The 23720-nt window shown below is 45.0% G+C and overlaps 1 protein-coding gene across 4 annotated transcripts in view; it reads right to left on the reverse strand.

The window, feature by feature from the left end:
• Nucleotides 1-23720, reverse strand: part of DLGAP1 (DLG associated protein 1) — a 456386-nt gene that overhangs the window by 40102 nt on the left and 392564 nt on the right. For all 4 annotated transcript variants that reach the window (XM_060243934.1, XM_060243935.1, XM_060243933.1 and 1 more), the window contains 2 exons: nucleotides 12931-13022; nucleotides 1391-1812 (listed from right to left, as the gene is read on the reverse strand). In XM_060243934.1, the coding sequence (XP_060099917.1) occupies nucleotides 1391-1812; nucleotides 12931-13022 (514 nt within the window). The remainder of the gene's footprint in view (nucleotides 1-1390; nucleotides 1813-12930; nucleotides 13023-23720) is intronic.

The following is a 23720-nucleotide window of genomic DNA, read 5'->3' on the forward strand; positions in this document are numbered from 1 at the left end:
GTCCTTCCCTGGTTCCCCAACCCCCACCTCCCTTCCGTCCCCTCCATGTCAATGCTGGGGAAGGGGCAGTGGAACTGCCTTGGCTTCCCGGGGTATGTAAAGCCCCCCCCCCCCGATCAGCTGATTGGCGGGTAAACTGGCTCCTGAGACTGGCAGCTTGTATGCCAGCCTTCTGGTGTGATTGCTGTCAGTGCAGGGTGAGGGGGCAGCAGCAGCAGCAGTGGGAAGGATGAGCCCCCGAAAGAGCAACTGCTGCCCTCTCCTCCCCCTCCCTTCCCACATAATCCAGGAAGGGAGGGGGGAGGAGACAGCGGCAGTTGCTCTTTCAGGGCTCATCCTTCCCACTGCTGCTGCTGCCCCTTCACCCCACACTGACAGCGATCACGCCAAAGAGCCCGCATACGAGCTGCCAGCCTCAGGAGCCAGTTTACCTGCTGATCAGCTGATCAGAGGGAGGGCTTTACATACCCCGGGAAGCCCCAGCGACTCCACTGCCTGTTCCCCAGCATTGACATGGTGGAGACGGAAGGGAGGTGGGGGCTGAGGAGCACAGCCCTTGAGCCAGCTTCAGGTGGGGGGAGTCAGGCAGGGGGGAGCTTGAGTGCCCCCTCAAAAATCCCAAGGCCCCCTGACTCCCCAAATCCTGCCTAAGGCCCTGCCAGCTTCTGAGGCACCCCCCGTCTGATTGCACCAGGCTGCTTTCCTCTGGAACGTGTGAAGGATTCTGGACAACTCTTTTTGAGCTGGTCCAATTTTGGACGCCTCTCAATCGCTCCAAAATGCCCATCTGTTATCAGCCACTGTATCCTTTCTGGAAGGATACCTGTTTCAGAAAGAACGTACCAAGAACAGGGAATGCCTGGAAAGTGTACCATCAAAGGACAAAGTTGCATGGATGCTTCTCTCCATCCCAGGTGCTTTGTTTAGAAACTGTGGTTGTGGCTAAATTCAGTAGTAACATCCCCACAGATATTATCAGTAAACCTTTTCAAGCTGCACAGTAAGATATCACAGTAAATGTTAAACAAATCTATTTCAGTCTGATTACTTAACATCTTTCACGTGGATTTTAGTTTTAAGAAATTATGAAATTATGTCACAGATACTGCCTTTCCTTTCCAAGGTATACCCCTTTGTTTCCTCTATAGATCCTCTATCTTTTTTATGCCAAATGAGCTACAGTACTAGAGAGACCTCTGACTCATGTTATTCTGAGGTACTACAAACAAACACAGCTACTCATCTGGACTTATTATGATGTGAAATAAAAAAACTGCACACAAAACTTGTCACCAGACAAGGGAATTTGTATTACAGATGTTTCAGCTTTCTGATCACTGTGTCCCTTGAAAAATATACATAAAGTCACTAAAACTATTAATGTACTTACTTTCTTCAGGCAGGATGTTTTCTCGCTCTTCTCTCTCCATCTGTTGGCACCAACCTTCCATACGCTCCCTTTCTGCTTGAAGAAGTTTCAGAAACCAGTGTCCGTCTCTATGACACACTGACCTTTGTACAGCCTCAATTGGGTCTTCAATTATAGAATCAATCCAGGGATCCGGTGGAGGTAAAATTGAAGGATCAAAATCTGCATCAAAGTCATCATCCACTGCACAGGCATGATAATGGTTTCCTGAGCCCTGTATGCTAACAGTGGAAGTGCTTGCATCTCGAGAGTACTGTCTTGATATTTGCCCAGGATATGAATCGTCTTCTTGAGGATCCAAGGACATTTCAAAATTTTCATGGAAATCCATGTCTGCTTGAACGGCTGTTGTAACACTATTCGATCGTGTGAACCTGCGGAAACTGAAGGACACAAAATAAATAGCTTAGACAAGACAAATGTTCATGGGCAGATACTTTCCAGAGATAAAAGGATGAAAAGAAGTGTATAAAATTCCTTATGTTCCCGCCTGGACTTGCCAGAATATTGACATTATTGGATCAAGTTGTCATGTCAACATGAATCTGCAAAAGGTTTTCAGCAAGCACTCTTGGTGTATGATCCTTAGATTAATTTATGTCTATAATCCTGCAGTTCTGCACATTTGTCCCACTAATTTCAGCAGGTGTCCCATGCGATTACTTTCAGGTGAGACTGTAATGATGTTTTTTGTGGATCTTCTTGGAAACACACTTTTGTTGTGTGCCTTGAGCAGTCTAATATTCAAGCCCTTTTCTGACACAGACACAATTTCAGAAAGCACAACATGAAATTTGTATAGGCAATATACTGACTCCACCTCAGTTTTCTATCCTGCACTTTCAATAAAGTGGTTCCAAGACAGCTGACAACACCATAAGAGCAAGGGAGGGGGACTGTGTAAAGATGAAAGCCAGCTGTTTATAATCCTGGCTAAGTTTTGGTCTCTCTCTTCCTGTAGGTGTTTAAAGCCTGGGCCGGGCCAGAGTATTTGGATGGAGGCCTCCAAGGAGTACCAAGGTCTTGATGTAGAAGCAGGCAATGACAAAACCACGTCTGAACAGGCCTGTAGCCATGGGGGGCCCACTCTGGGGGCCCTGCCTCCAACATCCTGCAGAAGCCCCCCAACTCAGGCCTCCCAGCCCGGCTTAGGGACCCTGAAGGTGAGTGGCAGCATCTGGGAAAGAGTTGCTCTGCGGCGGTGGCAGTGGAGACTCGCTCTTTGGGCCCAGCATGCCAACTCAGCTGCCTGACTCTGACCTGAGGTGAAGCAACCATGCCAGCCCCGTCTCTTGAAGATGCCATTGGCTGGGCAGGGAGCTGTGGGGTGGTGCCAGGGAGAGGGGAGCAGCCAGCTGGCTCTTATGCACAGGGGGTGGGCAGATCAAGCCCCAGCCTCCACATGCACCACGATGAGCCCATGCCCATCCTTGGCACAGCAGCAGGGTTGGGAGCCACCAGACCCTAGGAGCTGCCAAACTCTTCCTCTTCGCTTTGCCTCCTATCAACCCCATTCCAAAAACAATTATGGGGAAAGTGGAGGGGGAGTGTGGGAATCTAGTTTTGCATTGCTCTTTGCAATGAATGCAAACCCAGAAAGGTCTCTGCTGCTCATTTCTTGCTGCCAGATCTCAGATCTGCAGAAAGGATTTGCAGGATTCACAGCCAACAGGGGGGGGGGGAACCCAATCAAACTTCCCTCAATGACTCAACTTAAAAAGCAAGTGGGAAGGCCTTTAAAATGGACCAGGTTGTCCAAAATATCAAGGGGGTGTGCTTACTTCTTTTATTTTTTATTTTTTCCTTTTTGGGCAGAGGACACAAATGTGTTTGCTTAGCTCCAGAAAGAAATGCAAAAAAGGGAGAGAGGTGCATGAAATTGATTAGAGTAAAACTGACTAGAATGGAGATGGCTGGTGTAGGGATGGGAGGCTTGAAATTGACACAAGTGCTGGGTCTGATACCCAGCAATAGGGGAGGGGGTTTTCTCCTGACTGTGGAGAGGCAGAAACTGATCAGGGATCTTTGAGAAGCATCCTGAAAATTGCCCTCTCTCCGGAAAGTGATACCAAGGCAAGCTGGAACATAGAGAAAAGGTGCTGGGGAGTGGGGGATGCTGCACTCTGGCAAGCCTCAAATTAAATGCCCCCTGAAAAATGTCAAAGCCTCCCAACATTTTGAATCCTGGCTACAGAACTGCCCCTGAACATCCCTTGCCCTGAAAACCTTGCTGGGCTGCCTTAAATCAGCTGACTTAATGGCATTTCCACCACACATTGTTTATTTAACGTTTATTTTCTGTTAATTTTGTAAGCCAGTTTGGTTTCCCATTGGGGAGAAAAGTGAGCTAAATAAAGATAAGTAAATAACTAAGGCCGGTTAAAATACATACTAGCTTTTTGATGTAGTGTCACACTATGGTTTGGTGCTACCTGAATGAACTCTGTGGTCATGCTCTCAGGAGTCTATGGCTGAGTTTAGTTGTAACACAAAACAATGGATTTCCCCTATGTGAATGAGCCTGAGAAACCTTCAATGTCACAATCCTTTCTCCTTCCCTCATAAGTGCTATGACAAAAAGATGCAGATAGGGTTGCCACACACCAGGTGGGGCCTGGAGATCTCCTGGAACTACAACTTATCTCCTAATTCCCTTGGAGAAAATGGCTGCTTTGCTAGATGGACTGTATAGCATTATACCCAGGGCCAGGGTCAGATTTTTTGGTGCCCTAGGCACGGCAAAGGAGGGCCTGCAAGTGAACATGGTGCCCTGCCACCCCCACTCCGCCTTCCTGGATCTGTGCAGAAGCAAAGACCCAGGAAGGCTGGTTACATATAATTAATTCTTACTCCTCGCACACAAGAGCAGCAAGGAATCAATTACAATCCTTACTCAGCCTCCAGTGCACTGTTTACATTTCCCTATGTTGAAGCACCTACATAGGGATTCCTAAGTAGGGGGTGATCACTTTAGCTGTGGTGGGGAGGAGCAATGTGCACTTAGGATCAAGACCCCCTCCTCCTTTGCCTGCGTGGGACCATTGTGGAGGCTGTTGCATTTGCTTGTCCCCAAGACTGCCGTTGAACTCAGGAAATTATGCAAGGCACACAGAAGGAGATGTGTGGGGGGTGTGTGTGGGGGGGCTTTATTACAGAAAAGACCATGGGAGACTAAACAAGAAGGTGGGTGCTGCTCCAGTCACCCTCCTCTCATGAGGGATTTCATTACAGGTAGAATTGCGAGAAGGGGTCATTTTGTAGAAAAAGAAGTACTGGAGTTCATTAGCACAACACATTTGCATAACTCATTTGCATGTGCCACATACCCCTGACATCACTAGAAGGTGTACTAAATTATATCAACTCAGCATCTACCTTAAAATTATAACAGTCGTAATATAACCTTACTCCCATCATACTTTTAAAATTACTTTCTCCTGTGTGGCCACAATGGCATGATGAAGTTTTCCATCTATCTGCTGTACATGTTTTGGTTATTTCCCCATTTTTTTGTGGGGGGAAAATATTAAGAAGTTTGCCAAATCTTAAAGTTCAACATACAAAGAGTATCACGGCAGAAAGGAACAAAGAAACAAGAAGCAAAAAGCCCCACGTGAAACCAGCTTCTATATCAAATTACATAAACAAGAAAAACCATTCATATATAAATAATTGTATTTAACCCACATATATTACTTTCATCAAAACAACCATAATACTCAGTCCTTAGAACAAAAGGAAGCATTTACACCAAGAGTTCTTTTCCTTTATATGGTAAAATAGTCCAGCTTTTCCATGTAATCCTGGTGTGATCTTCCAAATGATGAATGTCTCTCAATAGATGCAGCCAAATAATTCAATTTTCAAAGAGGAAAGGGACAAGGTTGTACTAATACCCTTGTTTCGCAAAAAGCTTTTTCAAACTAAACAAGACCTCTTAGCATAGAGCTTCTTCAGGCTGCAATACACCTCCTGGTAGAGAGCTTATTCAAGCTGGAATAGACATCTTAACAGAGAGCTTCTTCAAGCTGCAATAAACCTCTTAGCAAATTCTTAAAGCAAAGGCAATCATAGCCCAAATGTTTTCTAACTGAACACCCATCTTAAAATTATAATAGTTGTAATATAACCTTACTCCCATCATACTTTTAAAATTATGTTCTCCTGTGTGGCCACAATGGCATGATGAAGATTTCCATCTATCTGCTGTATATGTTTTGGTTATTTCCCCATTTTTTTGTGGGGGAAAAATATTAAGAAGTTTGCCAAATCTTAAAGTTCAGCAAAATTCTCCCGAGGGGTTTGAACAATGGAGCCCAGAAGCAAGTATTGGGTCAGGGGATAAGAAAGAAAGAGCACAATAAAATTTAGAAGTTCTGGAGCTCTGCTCCTGTGAGTTCCCGCCCAAAATAAGGCCTGGTTCTGAGTAAATGGGGTGGCAACGGTGTGGATTTCTCTGGCTCCCTGAGGTGATCTGCTTGGTTTGAGACAAAGTGCAACACAACACTGACTTCCCCAATAAAGCTTTTGGGGCTGCTCTCCTGCCAGTGAGGGCCAGGGCCTCCCATGTGTGATTAAAGAGGCTGGCATTGCCACAGACTCTGTGCCAGTAGACCAGCCCAGGCTCTCATTGGACTATGCACCACCCAAATCAGTATACATGGGAATCATTCCATACTTCATAGTAAGGCAAAGTGAAACAAGCCAAGGATGGGGAAACAAGGTGAGCACATGAAGTGAAGTCTGTCTTGCAAAGCTCTTGTGGGCCTGCATTTATGCAGATGTCAAGCAGATACATGTTTGGAGTTCCTGGATGAAATGCTATATTATTATTATGCTTTGAACATTCTGTCTAGTTTCTCTTATGGCTTCCCTGGTTCTGGACACAGGAAAAATATAAGCAACACCACAAGCCTTATCTGTTTTCATTTTGCCTCAACTACCCCAAATTATTCCAAAGCAGAATCTCCATCACATTTTTATCCCACATTTCCTCCAAGGAACTCAGGGCTGCATCAAATCTCTCATCTTCTCCATTTTATTTTCATGACAACAGAATGATATGAGCACAATTTTGTTCTGTAATGGAATCCTGATGTCCACATGTAAGATCAACAGTGGCCAGAGTGAGGAATATATATTTTTTATTTTTCATTAATTAAAATGACATTCAAGAGGAGAGGAAAGTAGCCATGCAAAAATGTGTTGACTTGTCAGCTTTGCTTGAAACTGTGAACTGGTTCAGAGCTGGCTGCCTGATTATTGAGAACAGATGAATGACTAAGATTTCTAAGATGACTAAGATGATGAGATGGTCTCCAGAACACTTTTTCATTCTCTTTTGCAAGGACCTGGGAGTATTTAGAGAAGGTGTCACTCTTCCAGCTGAGGGAAAGACATCAATTTGTGTGAGAAGAAATTTTAGTTGGAAAAGGCAAAAAGAGCAGCCGGAAGAGTGAGATGCAAGCTGGTTAAAAAGAGAAACTCTGGAGTGTTGAGGTATTTTTCTCTCTATAGTGATCTAATGTGGAGTAGTGGATGTACTCTCTTACAGAAGCGTCTCTTTGTCTACTTGTAAATAACATAAATGTCACAAAGATACCTTAAGTCTCCAGTGTTATCTCATCCAGGGAAAAACAGACAACCAATGTTGATCTTGGAACTTCGCAGTGCTTAGGGAAGTAGAGAGTCAAGTCTCTCTCTCTTTGTAAGTATCAGTGCTGCTGAAGGCACAGCTAAAGGGATCAGCACAAATGAAGCCTAAGGCTTATTATTTGGTGAAATGATATGGTGATCATGGCCGGCGGGGGGGGGGGGGGGGCTGACATCATTTAATGCATGACTCATGTTACCGTTGGAAAAGGAGTTTTGACTGATTTGAAAGGCTCATCTTACAGTGCAAAAGAACAGTGGCTAGAGATCTGGGATCTTTGTAGTTATAAAAAAAGGCAAATGAGGACAAAGGGTGGAGAAGGAATGGCTGTCAGTAGACAATCAGAAAAAGAAAATATTTGGCAATAAAGATGTTTTGGACACAGCCAACATCCATTGCATATACAAACCCAGGGTTTGTTTCTCCTTTGCTTAACAGCAAAGACTGAAATATTTTTCATGCTACTGCACGTTTTGAAAAACACAGGGGAAGTTTTGAAGCACAGAAGTCAGTTATGCAAGTTCCATTGGCACTGACATTCTGCAATACTTGTTGAATATTCTTGATATTTTTTTGTCTGTGACATCTTCATTCCTCTCACTCCTTCACTCAGTCCTGGGATCCATATGTATTGTGCTGTGTCAGTGAATACTAGTGACTCTGTAATAACAGTCTTCAGTGCCTTTTATACAAGATGGTCTTTGATGTATCAATGTCCCTTTGAATATTCACAAACTGTGTGTCAGAGACCCAGGTCGGACTCTCATACATAGGAGAATGAGGTGACAGAGATCAGAGGGGATAGAATAGACCGAGCTGCTTCATATTGCTGATGGAGGATCACGCTTGGGAATCTCATTTTTGCCCAAAACACCCTGCAAATAGTGAACTAGCAAAGAGTGTGTGTGTGTTGGGGGTGGGGTGGGGAGTAAAGATGATATAATGTCAGAGGCATTAGTTGGCAAAAATTGTGGGAACACCTACCTTCTAGCTTAGCGAAGAGACTCCTACCCAGTTTCTTGGCTAAGTTAGTAAGTCAGTATCAGAAGACAGGCTTTGTTCAACGTTATAACATATAATGATGAATGACCTACTTCTGTGTGTTCTTATGTTTGTCAAGAGAATACTGTGGTACAACATTGTTGGGTGGACTATTTTTGGCACTGATCCATGTAAACATACATATCTTGAAAAGAAGCATGAAAATTACAACTGAATACCTCAAACCTCTATATACCTAAAAACCTTAAAAGACTAAGGGCGTTTTCGCACTCACCTTCAAGTGGCGCGACCACCCTCTTCACGCCGGAGGATCTGCAGGGATTTCGCATAAGAAGCGCCGGAGCAGCCAAAAGAGCCGGAAAGTTCCGTCGTGAAACCCGCTCAAACGGAAACCGCCAAGAAGCAGGAAAACGTTTGAGCGGCTTTTGCGACGGAAGTCGCCGGCTCTTTTGGCTGCTCCGGCGCTTCTTATGCGAAATCCCTGCAGATCCTCCAGTGTGAAGAGGGTGGTCGCGCCACTTGAAGGTGAGTGCGAAAACGCCCTAAGAGTTCAATGAATGTTTTCATATGTACTGTTCTGATATCCACAACATTTATACAAAAGCACTTGCTAATTTCCACCCATTACTAGTTTTGAGGGACAAATCACACACACAGAGTCTAGGTCTAATTTTGCTACCTTCCTGGGATTGCTAAACCATGGGAATTACTAGACACCTTTCAGGCCAAAATACATCATTCATTGTTCAGTGTACCATAAGTTGTACAGCTCGGTCCTACAACTACAGAGGTTGGCCCAATAGAAGAGATCAGGTTCTTGTATCTTAGAATTCTGCTTCTCAGCTTTATAGTTCTGCACACAGCAGGGCAGATGGTAAGAGTAAGCAGCAACAGTTTGTAAGTCAAGTGGATTAGCCCTGTTGAACTGGTGACCCACTTAGCCAGCGATGTATTGGGACTGGCCAAGTGTTTGGCGATGCTTCCGTTTTTGTATTCTCTGCCAGGCCAAAAGAACAGTCCCTGGCAGCTGCAAAGTATGGCTGATGGACTGCCTTTGGTCTGGTAGTTCACAAGTTATGTTCTAGATACAAAAGCTTTATACTGAGTGTAGGACAAGAGGGAGTTTCATAAATCTTTCAGGAACAGTTTTTCAGGTAATGTTCTCGATCCCTTGAGCTTTCCTTGTTTCTTATACTTTTTGAACCTGCATGCTTTTGTGTTCACCCCTTCCCTGAAGGCACAAAGTGTAATAATTTTAGCCTCTGAGAGCTATGACAGTTACCTGGCCTAAGGTGCACAAATCCATGAAACCACAGACTGGCGAAACCTGTCTCAAGCACAATGCAGAGTCTGTTCTGAACAGCAGCAGCAGGCTTATTTGCACCAGTTCATCTCTCTGCTGCTTCTTTTGTGTCCATTTTGAGAACCTTGTTTACATTTTTAGTGAAAGGAGATTTTCTTTTGCACAACAGGTGCTGAACAACTTACAGACGGCTTTGATGGTACTAATTATATACTGATTATCTTGTTGCTCTAACATTTTAATTATATACAAATGTATATGAACATTCTGGATTATGGCTGAAACGAACACATTTTGAATGAAACTGAATTTACAGATGGTAAGTAGCGACGGTACTGGTGAGGATTTCAGCCTGCTTCATTACAGGTCACAACAGATGGCTGTTGCTGGATTGATCCCAGAGAATTAGAAAGACAAAATGGTAATGTGATACTTTTTATTGGGGCAACTTCAGCTGGTGAGAGATGTGCAAGCTGCTGAGGTATCTGCAGTTCTTCATTTGAAGTAACTGGAACGCAGCCTCTTCTAAGCTACGCATGAAGCTAAGCTATTTAGCAGTAGAAAATACCTGTTTCAGGTAGGCAGTGACCTGATTCTAACTTTCTTCACACTCCTGGATCCTAGTTTGCTGGCAAGAAGGGCACAGATTGACAATGCAATCCTAAACAGAGCTACATTCTTCTAAATGTATTGAAAACAAGAAGCATAGGCTGCAATGTTAGGATTGCACTGTAAAGCTTCAATTGCAAGCACACTTCTGTGACCGGACTGTACAGTTGGCAAATTAAGCATGCACCTTAAAACTTACTTCCTAGTACATATGTTTAAGATTGGAGTGCCTTGCTATGATGCTAAGTACAACTTGGAGTCAAGTGGTCTGTCACCAGGATATTTGCTAGACTAATTGTTCCCTTGGTCAGGAACTTTTGGAGAAGCCCTTCCATGTTCCCCCCTACCTTGACCAAAAGCCAGAGTGGTGGCTTACCTGAGAGAGGGCCTTTTCTGTGGTGCTGGTGCCTTGTCTTTAAAACTCCCTCCCCACAAATGTGCCTTGTGCCCAGCCTACAGAGTTGTACGTGCTATCTGAAAACATTTATCTCTCTCCCCCCCCCCAAATAATTTTAGCGGTAGGATTCCCCTCCAGCCCCCTCCCCCCACTCCTTGGTTTTGCTGACTTTATATTATTACTATTGTGCTGGTTTTATCTTTTAGAGCTTTTATTATTCCATTTAGCTGCTTTTAAAATCTGATTTTAATATCAACTTGTTAGATAGCTATTCTATTATTAACTTTCATATTGTGGTTTGATTGTGTTTTAATGTTGCCTTTTTATATAACAAAAGCTCTACTAGCAACTTAGATTGAGAGAAGCAGTAAAAAAAATGATGGAATTAAACCAGTAATTTTGTGAAAATTGATTGGGGATTTCTTGCGTAGGTTTGAGAGGCAGGATGTAAACTGAATAAATAACATTCTTTCAAGGGAGATTAATTTAGGGCTGCACTGTGATTCACCCATTAAGGAAAAGCAGCTGTTCTGTGGTAGAATGGATGTTTTGCATGCAGAAGGTCTGAAGTTCAATTCCTGGCAACTCCAGTTAAAAGATAAGATTGAAAACAACAAGAAGACTGCAGATTTATACCCCATCCTTCTCTCTGAATCAGAGTCTCAGAGCAGTTTACAGTCTCCTTTATCTCCTTCCCCCACAACAGATGAGCTGTCCTTGAAAGGGCAGCTTCTGGGAGAGCTCTCTCAGCCCCACCCACTGTATTAAATTGTGATTTAAAACAGTGGGTTGTATGTATTTTTATTCTTATTGTTTGTTTAGAACTGTCTTGTGTACTATAAGGTAGAAAGATGGTTTGGTTAATAAATGTTGTAAATAAATAAATACTGCATTTCAACTTCAGAGGTTCATGTGATCTCATCAAAATACATATTTTGGCAATTTAATTGTTCTGACAAGTAAACGGAAATCTAATGGGATGTGTGCGTGACTCAAAGACTAACAGTATGTTTGGTCAGGCTTTTTTTTGTCCACAGCAAGTTATTTTTCTGGCAGTTGCCTTCCAGAAAAACATACTGGAATATAGAAATGGGAATGCTACTCAAAAGCTGTGCTGTTTCTATATATTCAAGCTGGCTGTACTTAATAGTTGTTGTTGTTGGGATAGGAAGAGATTCTTTACATACTTGTATTCCTTGTCTGAATTCTAACATAGAAAAATGTTTCTGAATCTAAATTTTGGCTCAAATTAAGCTTTCAATGGTTAATGGATACATACTACCCAACTTTCAAACTGAAATGTTTTCAGTGAAACAGTAAGGATATCTAAGAGATTTACTTCTTTAATAAATATCAATTTGAGTATAAATATCCATCCATTCAGGATGTGCATGCTGATATCTGATTGTAAGAAAGAGCCAGCATGTGTTCACTTTACACATATAACTGGGAACCAGTTCCTGGATCAGCTGTACCTGTGTTGAATACAGCATAAGAATTACTCAGGGAACATATAAATAAAAATCAATTGTATGCTGTGTATGGATTGTATATGCAGTTCACTGTAACGTGAACAGGAAGGGATCCATAAAACCCAATCCTTTGTACTGTATCTGCCTGTTTGTGTTTTGAGAGGAGGAAAATGTAGCTCATTTACAAGTAAATTCCTTTAAGAGACAGTAATTCAGATTTGCTCTGCTATATTAACAATATACATGAAACATCTTAATAGCAATGATGAGTCTTTTATGTGCTCAATAAACTTCTTTTCTGTCAATTCAGATGCAAGTTTCCATCAATCAGTCCATTCCTGAAGTTCATGAGGAGTTACAATTTACCTTTCTGCTCAATGACTGTAGTTCCTTTGCATTTATCACCAACTGATCCACATTTACAACTCTGACAAGTATTTGTAAAAATAATGGTTTTATAGGACCCCAGAGGCAGCAATACTTCTTGAATTTATTCCTGTGAGCATTAGAAATACATTTTCAAAGAAAGTATGAGAACAATAGTCATAGTGCCTCATTTTAAAAGAAGAAATAACATTTGTGCTCGGGAAGGACTGCACAGGGCTATCACTAAGTTTTGTGTGGTTTATTATTATTATTTCTATTTAATCACAAGAAGATCTCACTGCTTGAGTATGCCAAAAATGCATACATGAAATGTCTATCAGAAACGAAGGTCTTGATCCATTTCCTTCTGCAACCACATTAGAATATTGAATGTGTATAGAGGGCACTGCACAAGCAGGACTTGGATTACCCCCTCAACATCACCATTATCTTGCCCTCCCCTCACCAATCAAGATACCAGCCACTGATACCGATGATGGAATGGATCTAACCATCCTCCAAGGAGCCTTCCTCCAATGTCAGGAGCCATTCTCCAACTTAGGTGGTTCTTCCTCCAATTGAAGCACTACTTAAATTGGAGAGAGGTTCCTTCAGGTGGAGAAGGCTTCAAACTTTGCTCACTGGAGTGGTAAGATCCACCCCACTGGATATAAGAATATCAAATTAATATTTGCTTACCACTTCTCCTCCTCTACTTGAACACCTATGGATTGGAACTTACTGGTTGCTCTGTTTTCATTTGGGCTAGTGGATTCCTCTGCACCATCAACCTAAAAGAGTAGGCAAATACAAGTAGCATTAAATGATGATATACATACATTTCTCGGGATTTATGCTGTGTTTTAATATTTTCTCTTATCTATATCTATGTCTAAGATTCTCCACAAAAGATTGTTTAAACTGTGCAAACTTGGGACTATACCAATTAGATTCATGCATCCACTATGTCTTGACTAATCTCATGATGAAGCCACTCAAAAAGAAGGAGGAGATTGAATTTATGCCCTGTTACAATCTCCTTCCCTTCCTCTCCCCACAACAGACACCCTGTGAGGTAGGTGAGGCTGAAAGAAAGAGAGCTCTGAGACAACTGCTCCTGAGAGAAGAACTCGCTCTCCTCCTTCCTCGACGGTCGGGGACAAAGGGTGGCAATTGGGGGAGAGCTGTCCCGGAGGCACCCACTAGTGTGTGGAGTGCCACAAGGGGAAGCTCTCTCTCCGATGTTGTTTAACATCTACATGCGCCCCCCTGCCCAGATTGCTCGGAGGTTTGGGCTTGGGTGCCATCAATATGCAGATGACACCCAGCTCTATCAATGGACGGCCGACCTGACTGCGTCCCAGAAAACCTGGACCTAGCATTGCAGGCCGTGGCAGGTTGGCTCAGGCTGAGTGGGCTGAAGTTGAATCCAACGAAGACGGAGGTCCTCTGCTTGGGTTGCGATGCCCCGGGAAGGGAAATCCCCTTGCCAGCTCTTGACGGTGTGCCGCTGAAAGTGGCCCACAGGGTCAAGAGCTTGGAGGTTCTTCTGGAGCCTTCATTATCAATGGAGGCACAGATAGCGGCCACTGACAAGTCCGCGTTTTTTCATCTCCGGCGGGCAAAGCAGCTGGCCCCCTTCCTGGAGCGCTGGGACCTGGCAACGGTGATTCATGCTACGGTCACCTCGAGACTGGATTACTGCAACGCCCTCTACATGGGGCTGCCCTTGTGCCGAACTCGGCGGTTGCAGCTGGTGCAGAACGCGGCGGCTAGGTTGCTATTGGGGCTCCCAAGTTGGGAGCACATGCAGCCAGGGCTGCACGGACTGCACTGGCTGCCAGTGGTGTACCGAGTCCATTACAAGGTGCTGGTCATTACCTTTAAAGCCCTATATGGCCGAGGGCCCGCCTACCTGAGGGACCATCTCTCCCCATATGAGCCCCAGAGAGCGCTGAGGTCAGCTCGAAAGAACCAGCTGAATATCCCTGGGCCAAGGGAGGCCAGATTGAAGACCACCCGGGATCGGGCCTTCTCCATTGCGGCTCCGCTGCTGTGGAATCAACTCCCGGAGGAGGTACGGGCCCTGCGATGTTTAGACCAATTCCGCAGGGCCTGTAAGACCTACCTCTTCAAAATAGCCTTCACCTATACCGAGCTAAGATAGTGCTGCTGTATATGTTTTTTGCCACTGAACTTATGAGAGACCTATTATAGCACCTTAATGTTAATTTTTAATGTAATTTGTAAATTGATTTATGACGATTTTATTGCTATGTATGATTTTATTGTATTGCATTTATACATTGTGAGCCACCCTGAGCCTGCTTGTGCGGGGAGGGCGGGATATAAATAAAAAGTATTATTATTATTATTATTATTATTATTATTATTATTATTATTATTATTATTATTATTATTATTATTATTATTATTATTAACTCTTTCAAGAACTGTGACTGACCCAACTGTGACTGAGGTCACTCAGCAGCTGCATGTGGAGGAGTAGGGAATGAAACCTGGTTCTCCAGATTATAGTCCACACACAACCACTCTGCTCTCAACCAGTACACCAAACTAGGAAGTCACCTGTTCTCAAGAGGGCTGTACTCCCCCTAAAGAACAGGCTCATAGCTTAGGAATGTTCCCGGACCCTCTCCTAGGGTTTAAGGTACAGGTCTCCTCTAAGGTTACCAGCTCCCATGTGGGCCCACAAAATATACACAACCATGGAGTAACACACAAAAGATACACTTCTTATAAATATTTTTACAATAAAGTTTAATATCAGAAATTAAAGTGACTCTATGCTCCATTACAAAGTAGTATACTTAACATGTATAAATCAATACCAATCACAGTTCTTGTATACAAACGCTCAAAGGAAATTATTCCAATCAAACAGTCTACAGCATAAGGCCAGTCCTTGATGAATAACTTTGAAAAAAATTGACTAAGTAAAACAATAAATAGTTGGCAATATTGTTGGATATATTGGAATTATACTGTCCATAGAAACATTACCAAGTCAGGAAGCCTGAAGATAACCTGGACTACATGGACTCAATGGAAAGTAATTTACTGTGCACAATGCTTTTAAAAGGCTAATGACATAAACTTAGTAGGTTTGTCCTCCCCTGGAAGATAGACTGTTTCCTTTGAGCATTTGTATACAAGAAGGAAGATTGGTATTGATTTATACATTTTAGGTATACTACTTTGTAATGAAGCACAGAGTCACTTTAATTTCTGATATTAATTCTTTATTGTAAAAATTACACAACATATTTATAAGAAGTGTACTCCAATTGTGTGTTTCTTCATGGTTGTGTACACTTTGTGGTCCATTATTCCACTGTGGTATCTTTCGTTCCAGGTATCCAGGTGGGAGCAGGGGATCCTCTGGTTTCGAAGGCTCCTGCCCTCCTCCAGACAGCTGCCAGTGGGGGGAAACCCAACCCCCCCATCCATGAGCCTGGTGAGATGTCCTGACATGAAGATAAAATGCAGAAGTGATGTCATCACACTGGAAATGTCACACACGGCAAAGCTGCCACATTCTGCACACTTCCGGAGAGCTCCCGGTAAGAACCTGGCAACCCTAGTCTCCTCCTTGGCATATAGCACCATTGGTCAGGCTCAGCAGATATGCCTGCTACAGCTCTTCCTCAAAAAGCAGGATCTAACCATGGCAATCCATGCTCTGATCACATTCAGATTAGATTGCTGTAATGAACTGTATGTGGGGTTACCTTTGAAAACTGTTTGGAAACTTCAGTTGGCCCAGACTATTTATTTATTTTGCTGTCAAGTTGCAGCAGACTTATAGTGACCCTATTGAGTTTTCAAGGCAAAATATGTTCAGAAGCAGTTTGCCATTGCCTGCCTCTATGTGGCAACTGGTATTCCTTGGTGGTCTCCCATTGAAATACTGACCAGGACAGACCTTACTTAGCTTCAAAGATCTGACAAAACTAGGCTAGTCAAGTTACAGCTGTCCAGAATATGACAGCTAGGTTAGTCTCAATTAAAACCAAGTTAAAATACACATACAATACAATAAAATACATACATTAAAAATAACAAAAACGGCAGGAAGTAGGGATCACTGTCTTTACCTGTTGGTGGAAGAAGGCAACAGAAGGGGATTTTTTTGAGTCTCCCTGGGGAGAGAGTTCCAAAATTTTGATACTGCAACTGAAAAGGCCCTCTCCTGAGCTGACATCCTGCATAATTGCAGAAAGCAGAGGCACCCAAACCAGGGCCCCAGAAGACGACCAAATTGGTCAGGTAGCTTCATTTTATGTGATTTTATGCCCTGGCTTCTTTTTATCTGTTTTTATTGGCATGTTTATTTATTGCCTTCGATTTTTTTATGGATATGATTTGTTTTAATTGTCTGCTTGGTTTTGTTTTATTGTGTAAATTGCCTTGAACAGGTCTTGAGAGTCAGCATACACATTTTTTACATAAATAAATAAATGTTTTCAGGTACTTGTAGCAAGATCTTACAAAACAGGTGAGTTTGGTATTACACAGGTTGTCCATTTACTGCTGGAATTGGCATATTCTTCTTCCCATGTATGCCATGTTCCTGTCATGATTTCAGTGACTTTACAATACTATTTTTGTTATTTTGAAAGGGCCTCTGTTATAGCAATACATCCTCATTATGTTATTTGTGATTATTCCCTACATTTTATATACTGCTGTCCTTACTTTCATTGAAAAAGTTAACATTTAACTGTGTAATTAGTTCACCTTAGCAAGTACCACCAACACAAGTATGAACATTTTATCTGTACAACACTCCATTTCTATATCCATTTTTGGTCAAAGGACCAGTCTGTGGTGAAAAAAATCTTCCCTGTGGAGAACAGCTGTAAAATATGCCCCCCCCCCTCAGACTACATAAGATAGATAAAGCACACGGTAAATCAGCATGGTCTCAGGGGAGGAGTTACAACACAATTCTTTCATTATATGTCCCCAAGGTCTTGCTAGTTTTGTGTCCATAGGGTGTCAGGGGTCACAACTGTTCATGTCCCTCCTTTTCGCTATTTCCTTAGACACATGTTGGTTTGGATAGTTATAACATCAATAATAATCTTTAGATTATGTTAGTTTGTATAGCATATACCATACTGCAACATATACCCAGCAAAGATTGTTTTGTTCAGTAAGCAAAATCCAGCAGATGAGTAACTAACATCATACTGCAGGTCTGCCTTCATTTTAAAAGGCGATAGGTTGTTGATTTGAGATCAGTTCTTTTCCACATTTAACACTGATGTTTTTGGAATGAACACTGTAGAAACCAGAAAAAAGCAATAAAACACAGGCCAGGGTAGAGTTAGTGATGATTATAATTAAAAAAAAGAATAAACTGTAGGTTACTGGTTTGGCCAAACAGAGCTTGGCCAAACAAACTCAAAGATTCCACTTCTTCTTTTACTGCACAAGGCTCATAGCTTTCCCTATTGTGTTACTGCTCTCCAGGGCCCTAGACATCCTGCTTTGGGTCCTTGTTTAGCTCTGCTTGAACTTTGATCAGTGTAGGACAAAGAAGAAGAAAAGTTGGATTTATACCCCTCTCTTCACTACCCAAAGGAGTCTTGGGAGCTGCTTATAATCACTTTCAGTTCCTTTCCCCACAACAGACTAAACTAAGTGGGGTTGAGAGCTCTCAGAGAACTGTGATTGACCCAAGGTCACTCCAGCTGGCGTCAAATGGAGGCGTGGGGAATCAAACCTGGTTCTCCAGATTAGAGTCCTGCTGTTCTTAACCAATACACCAACTGGTGTAGCTCTTAACTACAACACCAGACTTAACTAAAAGTAGGGTTGCCAAGTCCAATTTAAGAAATATCTGGGGACTTTGGGGGTGGAGCCAGGAGACTTTGGGAGTGGGGCCTGAAGACATTGGGGGTGGAGCCATGAACAAGATTGGAACAAGTACAATTGAACTCCAAAAGGAGTTCTGGCCATCACATTGAAAGAGACTGCACACCTTTTAAATGCCTTTCCTCCATTACAAATAATGAAGAATAGGGGCACCTTCTTTGGGGGCTCATAGAATTGGTCCCCCTGGTCCAATCCTTTTGACACTTGGAAGGTGTTTTGAGGAAAGGCATCAGATGCAATGCTGCAAATTTGGTGCCTCTACCTCAAAGAACACGCCCCCCCCCCCAGAGACCCAGACACCCGTGGATCAATTTTCCATTATCCCCTATGGGAATCATTCTCCATAGGGAATAATAGAGTGCCCAGTAGCCATTTCTCCCCCCACCACCACTTTCTAAAGCTTTCTAAAGCAGGGGGAGGGCCTCCAAACTGGGGAATCCCCTGCCCTCACCTGGGGATTGGCAACCCTCCCTCCCTCCCTCTCTCTCTCACACACACACACACACACACACTGTGTCTGGTTACTTGCTCTGTAAACAAAAGCAAAACAAATGGAAGCTGCTGACCCTTCCCCATGAAGTGCTTCCTGTTTCCAGCTCAATTTTAAAGATACACAAACAACAAAAACACACACATACATTTTAAAAAGGGACCTGTTTGCAGGTTTCTAAAGCTGCCGGAGCTCTAGAGGTACATGGTGGCTGTGGGGACGGGGCTTCCCCCTGCCGGCCAGCTGTCTGGGGGCGGGGGGAAGCCTGAAAAACTGGTGGATCCCCTGCTGGGACCTGGGGATTGGGAAGCCTAACTAAAAGTAAACTATTCATATAAACATAAAAACAGGTTGCTTACCTGTAACTGATGATCTTCAAGTGGTCATCTGTGCATTCACACTGATGGGATATAGTGCGCCTGCGTCGATCCTGATCAGTACTTCAAAGCCTAAGAAAAGACGATTTTCACGCCTGTCCCACTGGGCTTGTGCAGCTCTCCACCGTGCACGCCCACTGGGACAGGCATGAGCATCCCACCAGTTCCTTCTGACCGCTGTAAGCTCATGAGAACTGACAGCAAAGGGGAAGGAGGGCGGGTAGTGTGAATGCGCAGATGACCACTCGAAGATCATCAGTTACAGGTAGGCAACCTGTTTATCTTCTTCGTGGTCTCTGTGCTTCACACTAATGGGAGACTAGCAAGCCATAAGACCTACCTGGAGGTGGGTGCTGGAACGGTGCTCAGGAAATCGCTGCTTGCAGCACTGCCAAGCCTACTGCGGCACGCTGGCGTCTCCTAACAACCAGAGCGTGGTGTCGCACAAAGGTGTGAGGCGTAGCCCACGTGGCTGCTTGGCAGACTTCCTGTAAGGGCACTTCCTGTAGAAACGCTGTAGAGCAGGGGTGGCCAATGTTAGCTCTCCAGATGTTTTTTGCCTACAACTCCCATCAGTCCCAGCCAGCATGGCCAATAGCTGGGACTGATGGGAGCTGTAGGCAAAAAACATCTGGAGAGCCACCGTTGGCCACCCCTGCTGTGGAGGACGCCACTGCCCTGGTGGAGCGTGCTTGCAGAGGTCCTCATAGAGCAAGTAGCAAGTCCATATGGCCTCAACAATCCACTTTGATAAGCGCTTGGAGGAAATGCCCTGCCTGAGCAAGCTGGGGGCACAGGAAACAAAAAGCGAGGTGGATCTCCTGGAACCCTTGGTACTATGGAGGTAAAAGGAAAGTGCCCGCCGGATGTCTAAGGTATGCAGCAGTCTAAGGTATGCAGCAGTCGCTCCTCAGCAGTTGTAGGATTAGTGAAAAAGATGGGCAGACTGATGTCTGCAGATAGGTGGAAATATGACACCACCTTAGGAAGGAAGTCCAAGTCGGGAGTCAGGTGGACCCTGCTATCCGAGAATGAGATATGAGGTGAGTCACAGCAAAGAGCCTTAAGCTCCCCCACCCTGCTGGAAGAGGTGATTGCAACAAGAAAGGCAGTCTTACAAGCCAGGAGATGGGAAGAAGAGTTCGCCATAGGCTCGAAGGGAGGCAGAGTGAGGTGATATAGCACCAGCGGGAGGTCCCAGGGGGTAGGTGGACGTCTATGTACTGCTACAAGGTGGGCAAGGTCCTTCAGAAACTTCTTGACCAACAGATGAGCAAAAACTGAGACGACATCGACAAAGTCATGGGTGGCTGAGATAGCTGCCAAATAAACGTGCAGTGAAGAAAGAGCGAGACCTCTGTCTAGTAGAGCAAGGAGGAAGCTAAATACCGGCAGCAGGGGTGTATCCTGGAGGGAGGCTGGTAGTGTGGCCTTGTGTTTCAGGAAGGCTCTCCACTTGCCCTCATAGGAACGTTGAGTCATAGGACATCTACTATTTAGGAAGACACTATTTAGGATGGACATCATAGTAGCTGCCACACCATGAATTTCAGGTGTGGGATGTTGTGATGCAGGAGGTGGCCCCCGTGCGCCACCAATAGATCCGGTTTTGGTGGGAACTGACAGAAGGTCTGGGCAGACAACCGAAGGAGGACCGGGAACCAGGGATGCCATGGCCACCAGGGGGCAATTAAGATCCCTCTGGGTCTCTGTGCTCGGACCTTGGTGACTACCCTGGTCATCAAGGGTAGAGGGGGGGAAAGAAAGAGATGCTGTCCTTCCCACAGATAAAGAAAGCTGTCCCCCAGGGATAGGGGATTATGACCCTCCCAGAACAGAAGTTCGGGCACTTTGTGTTGCACCTGGTCGCAAAGACGTCTACGTCTGGGTGCCCCCACTCGTCGAAGAGGGGGCTGAGGTACTTCCAGTTGAGCTCCCACTCGTGGAAGGCGGAGCTCCCCCTGCTCAGGGCATCTGCCATGGTGTTCTGGATGCCTGGAAGATGTGTCATCACTGGGTGGATGTCCCATTGAAGGCAGTCTTCCCAAATGCCACTGGCCAGCTGGCAAAGAGTCCGGGAGACCATCCCCCCTGCTTGTTCATGTAGTATAGGGCGGTAGTGTTGTCTGTCAGAAAGGATACCACATGGCCGCATAGGAGACGGTGGAAGGAGTGTAGGGCGTACTGTATCACCAGGAGCTCCAGGTAGTTGATATGATGACTTCAGAGGTGGGGCTCCCATGGGCCACCGACACACAGGCCATTGAGATGTGCTCCCCAGCCCCATAAAGAAGCGTCCGTCGTCACCACCGCAGATGGGGATGGCAGTGTAAATGGAGCACCCCGGAGTAGGTTGAGGCTCTGCTCCCACCATGTCAGGGAGATCAGAACATAAGCCGGTAACGTCAGACGACAAGACTGCAGATGACGCATCGGCCGGAACACTCTCACAAACCACAACTGCAGTGGTCACATATGGAGATGGGTGTGGAGAAGCACAGCCATGGTGGCTGCCATCAGTCCCAGAAGTCGTTGTATCTGGAGCAATGAAACATTGCCCTGACTTCTGATCTCAGAGATGAGGGCGACCAGTGCATCCGCCTGTTCCTGAGGAAGAAACGTGTGACTGAATTGAGTCTCCAGAATGACTCCTATGAACCATACCCTCATGGATGGGATGAGGTGAGATTTCAGTAGATTGACCCCAGGTCTCTGAGAAGGTGTGAAATGATGGTGAGATGTGTCTGGAGGGTGTCTGCTGCCAGGGCTGCTACCAGTAAATCGTCTATATAAGGGAATATTATGATTCCCCTGAAGGTGGAGATAGGTGGCAATGACTATCGTCTTCGTAAAGACCCAGGGGGAGGTTGAGATCCCGAAGGGGAGTGAGATGTATTGGAAGTGTTGGTTCCCAATAGCAAACGGCAGATACTGCCGAAAGTGGGGGTGTATTGTAATATGGAAGTATGTGTCCTTCATATCCAGAGTAGCCATCCAAGTATCTCTGTCCAGCAGAGGAAGGATGTACTTAAGGGATGTCATACGGAACTTTTTGTAGATAATGTATTAGTTCAGGGCCTGGAGGTCCAGGATGGGTCAGAGGCCCCCATCCCACTTGGGGACAGTAAAATACCGGGAGTAAGGGAATACAGGGGAGGAAGGGAAAATCGGTTCTATAGCCTGTTTTGATATGAGGTTTGTGACTTCCTGCAGGAGGACCTGTGAGGGAGGTGTCATTATCAGACCCAATGGAGGGGGTCGCTGGATGAATTTGATTCGATAGCCATGCTCTATGATGGACAGAACCCAGCTGTCAGTGGTGATGTTTCTCCATGCAGGTAGGTATGGGAACAGGTGGGTGGGAGAGGGTGGTGGCACTGGGAGAGAGTCAAAGGCCCTGTTCAGGCGTCTTGCCCCCCTTAGGCCTATGTTGTTGTTGTTTTGAGGGGAGCTTCTGCTTGTTCCCATAAGATGTCCTGGAGTGGCTTGACTGGGAGCACTGGGTCCACATCTGTTCCGGAGGTGACTTAGTGAATGGTTTCTTGGACCATGATTTCGACCAGGTCTTAGACTTTGGGCGAGAGGAGGTAGAAACCCCCAGATTTTTGGACATTTTGATGCTTTTGTCCGAATCCTGGAGGACTGTGTCTGTAGTTGAGCTGAACAGCCCATCTCCCTCAAAAGGAAGGTCCTCAATCCACGCCCTGGTGTCCTGGGGCAGGGCCGTGATGCAGAGCCATGCATGGCGACGGATGGTAACTGCCGTAGTCAATATCTTGGCAAAGACATCTACAGAATGTTTGGCTGTGTTAATCTGGTGTTTCGCGACGAGCATGCCCTCCTTCTGGAGTCGTTTCAGCTCTAAATCCTTGTCCTCAGGGAGGGAAGGTAAGATGTCTGCTAATTTTTCACAGAGGGCATATTGATACCTGACCATGCATGCCTCTTAGTTTGCTGTCTTGATCCCGAAGGCTTCTGCAGAGTATACCTTTCAGCCGAAAGAGTTGAGTTTCTTCCCCTCCTTATCAGGAGGAGTGGAATGCGTGCACTTACTCTTGGACAAGGATGAGACCACGACGGAGTTAGGTCTGGGATGGCTGAAGAGAAACAAAGCCTCTGCTTCCTGCGTCTTATACATATGATCCGCTCGTCTGGTGGAGACTGGGGTGGATGCCGGTTTTGGGCATGAGACCTTGGCTGCCTGGAAAAGTACTGAGGTTATGGGCAAGGTTACCGGTGTGGACGCATCGCGCTGGATGATGTCGAAGACCGTATAGGTAACGAGGGGCTTCAGTTGCGAAATCGGTAGTGATAAGGAATGGGCTAAACGCTTAACAAAATCGCCATAGGCCAGAAGGTCTTCAGACGGAGAGACCAGCAACTCCTCTATGGACTGCTGTGGCGGGGACGGTTCGGTGTCGGTGTCTCGGCGGCTAGGGTGATCCGAGTCCGAATTGAGGTTGGAGTGAGAGGAAGCTGAGTTGTGTTCCTCAGCGTTGAGGGTTGGAGTGGAGTCATCGGCGTCGAGACATGCTTAGGCTGCGGAGTGGGTAGCTGCTCCGCTGGACACTTTGCGGGGGGGTCTCGAGGCCGATGTGGGTCCCTATGGCAGGAATGGCAAGATGCGACTGAGCGCAAGTCCCAGTCTGGTGGTGGGTGAGGCATCCACAAAAAACCCAATGACATAGGGTACACTCCATAGAGGTACTGCCATTGCC

The sequence above is a fragment of the Heteronotia binoei genome, chromosome 7 (genome assembly GCF_032191835.1).
Source record: "Heteronotia binoei isolate CCM8104 ecotype False Entrance Well chromosome 7, APGP_CSIRO_Hbin_v1, whole genome shotgun sequence".
Lineage (NCBI taxonomy): Eukaryota > Metazoa > Chordata > Lepidosauria > Squamata > Gekkonidae > Heteronotia > Heteronotia binoei.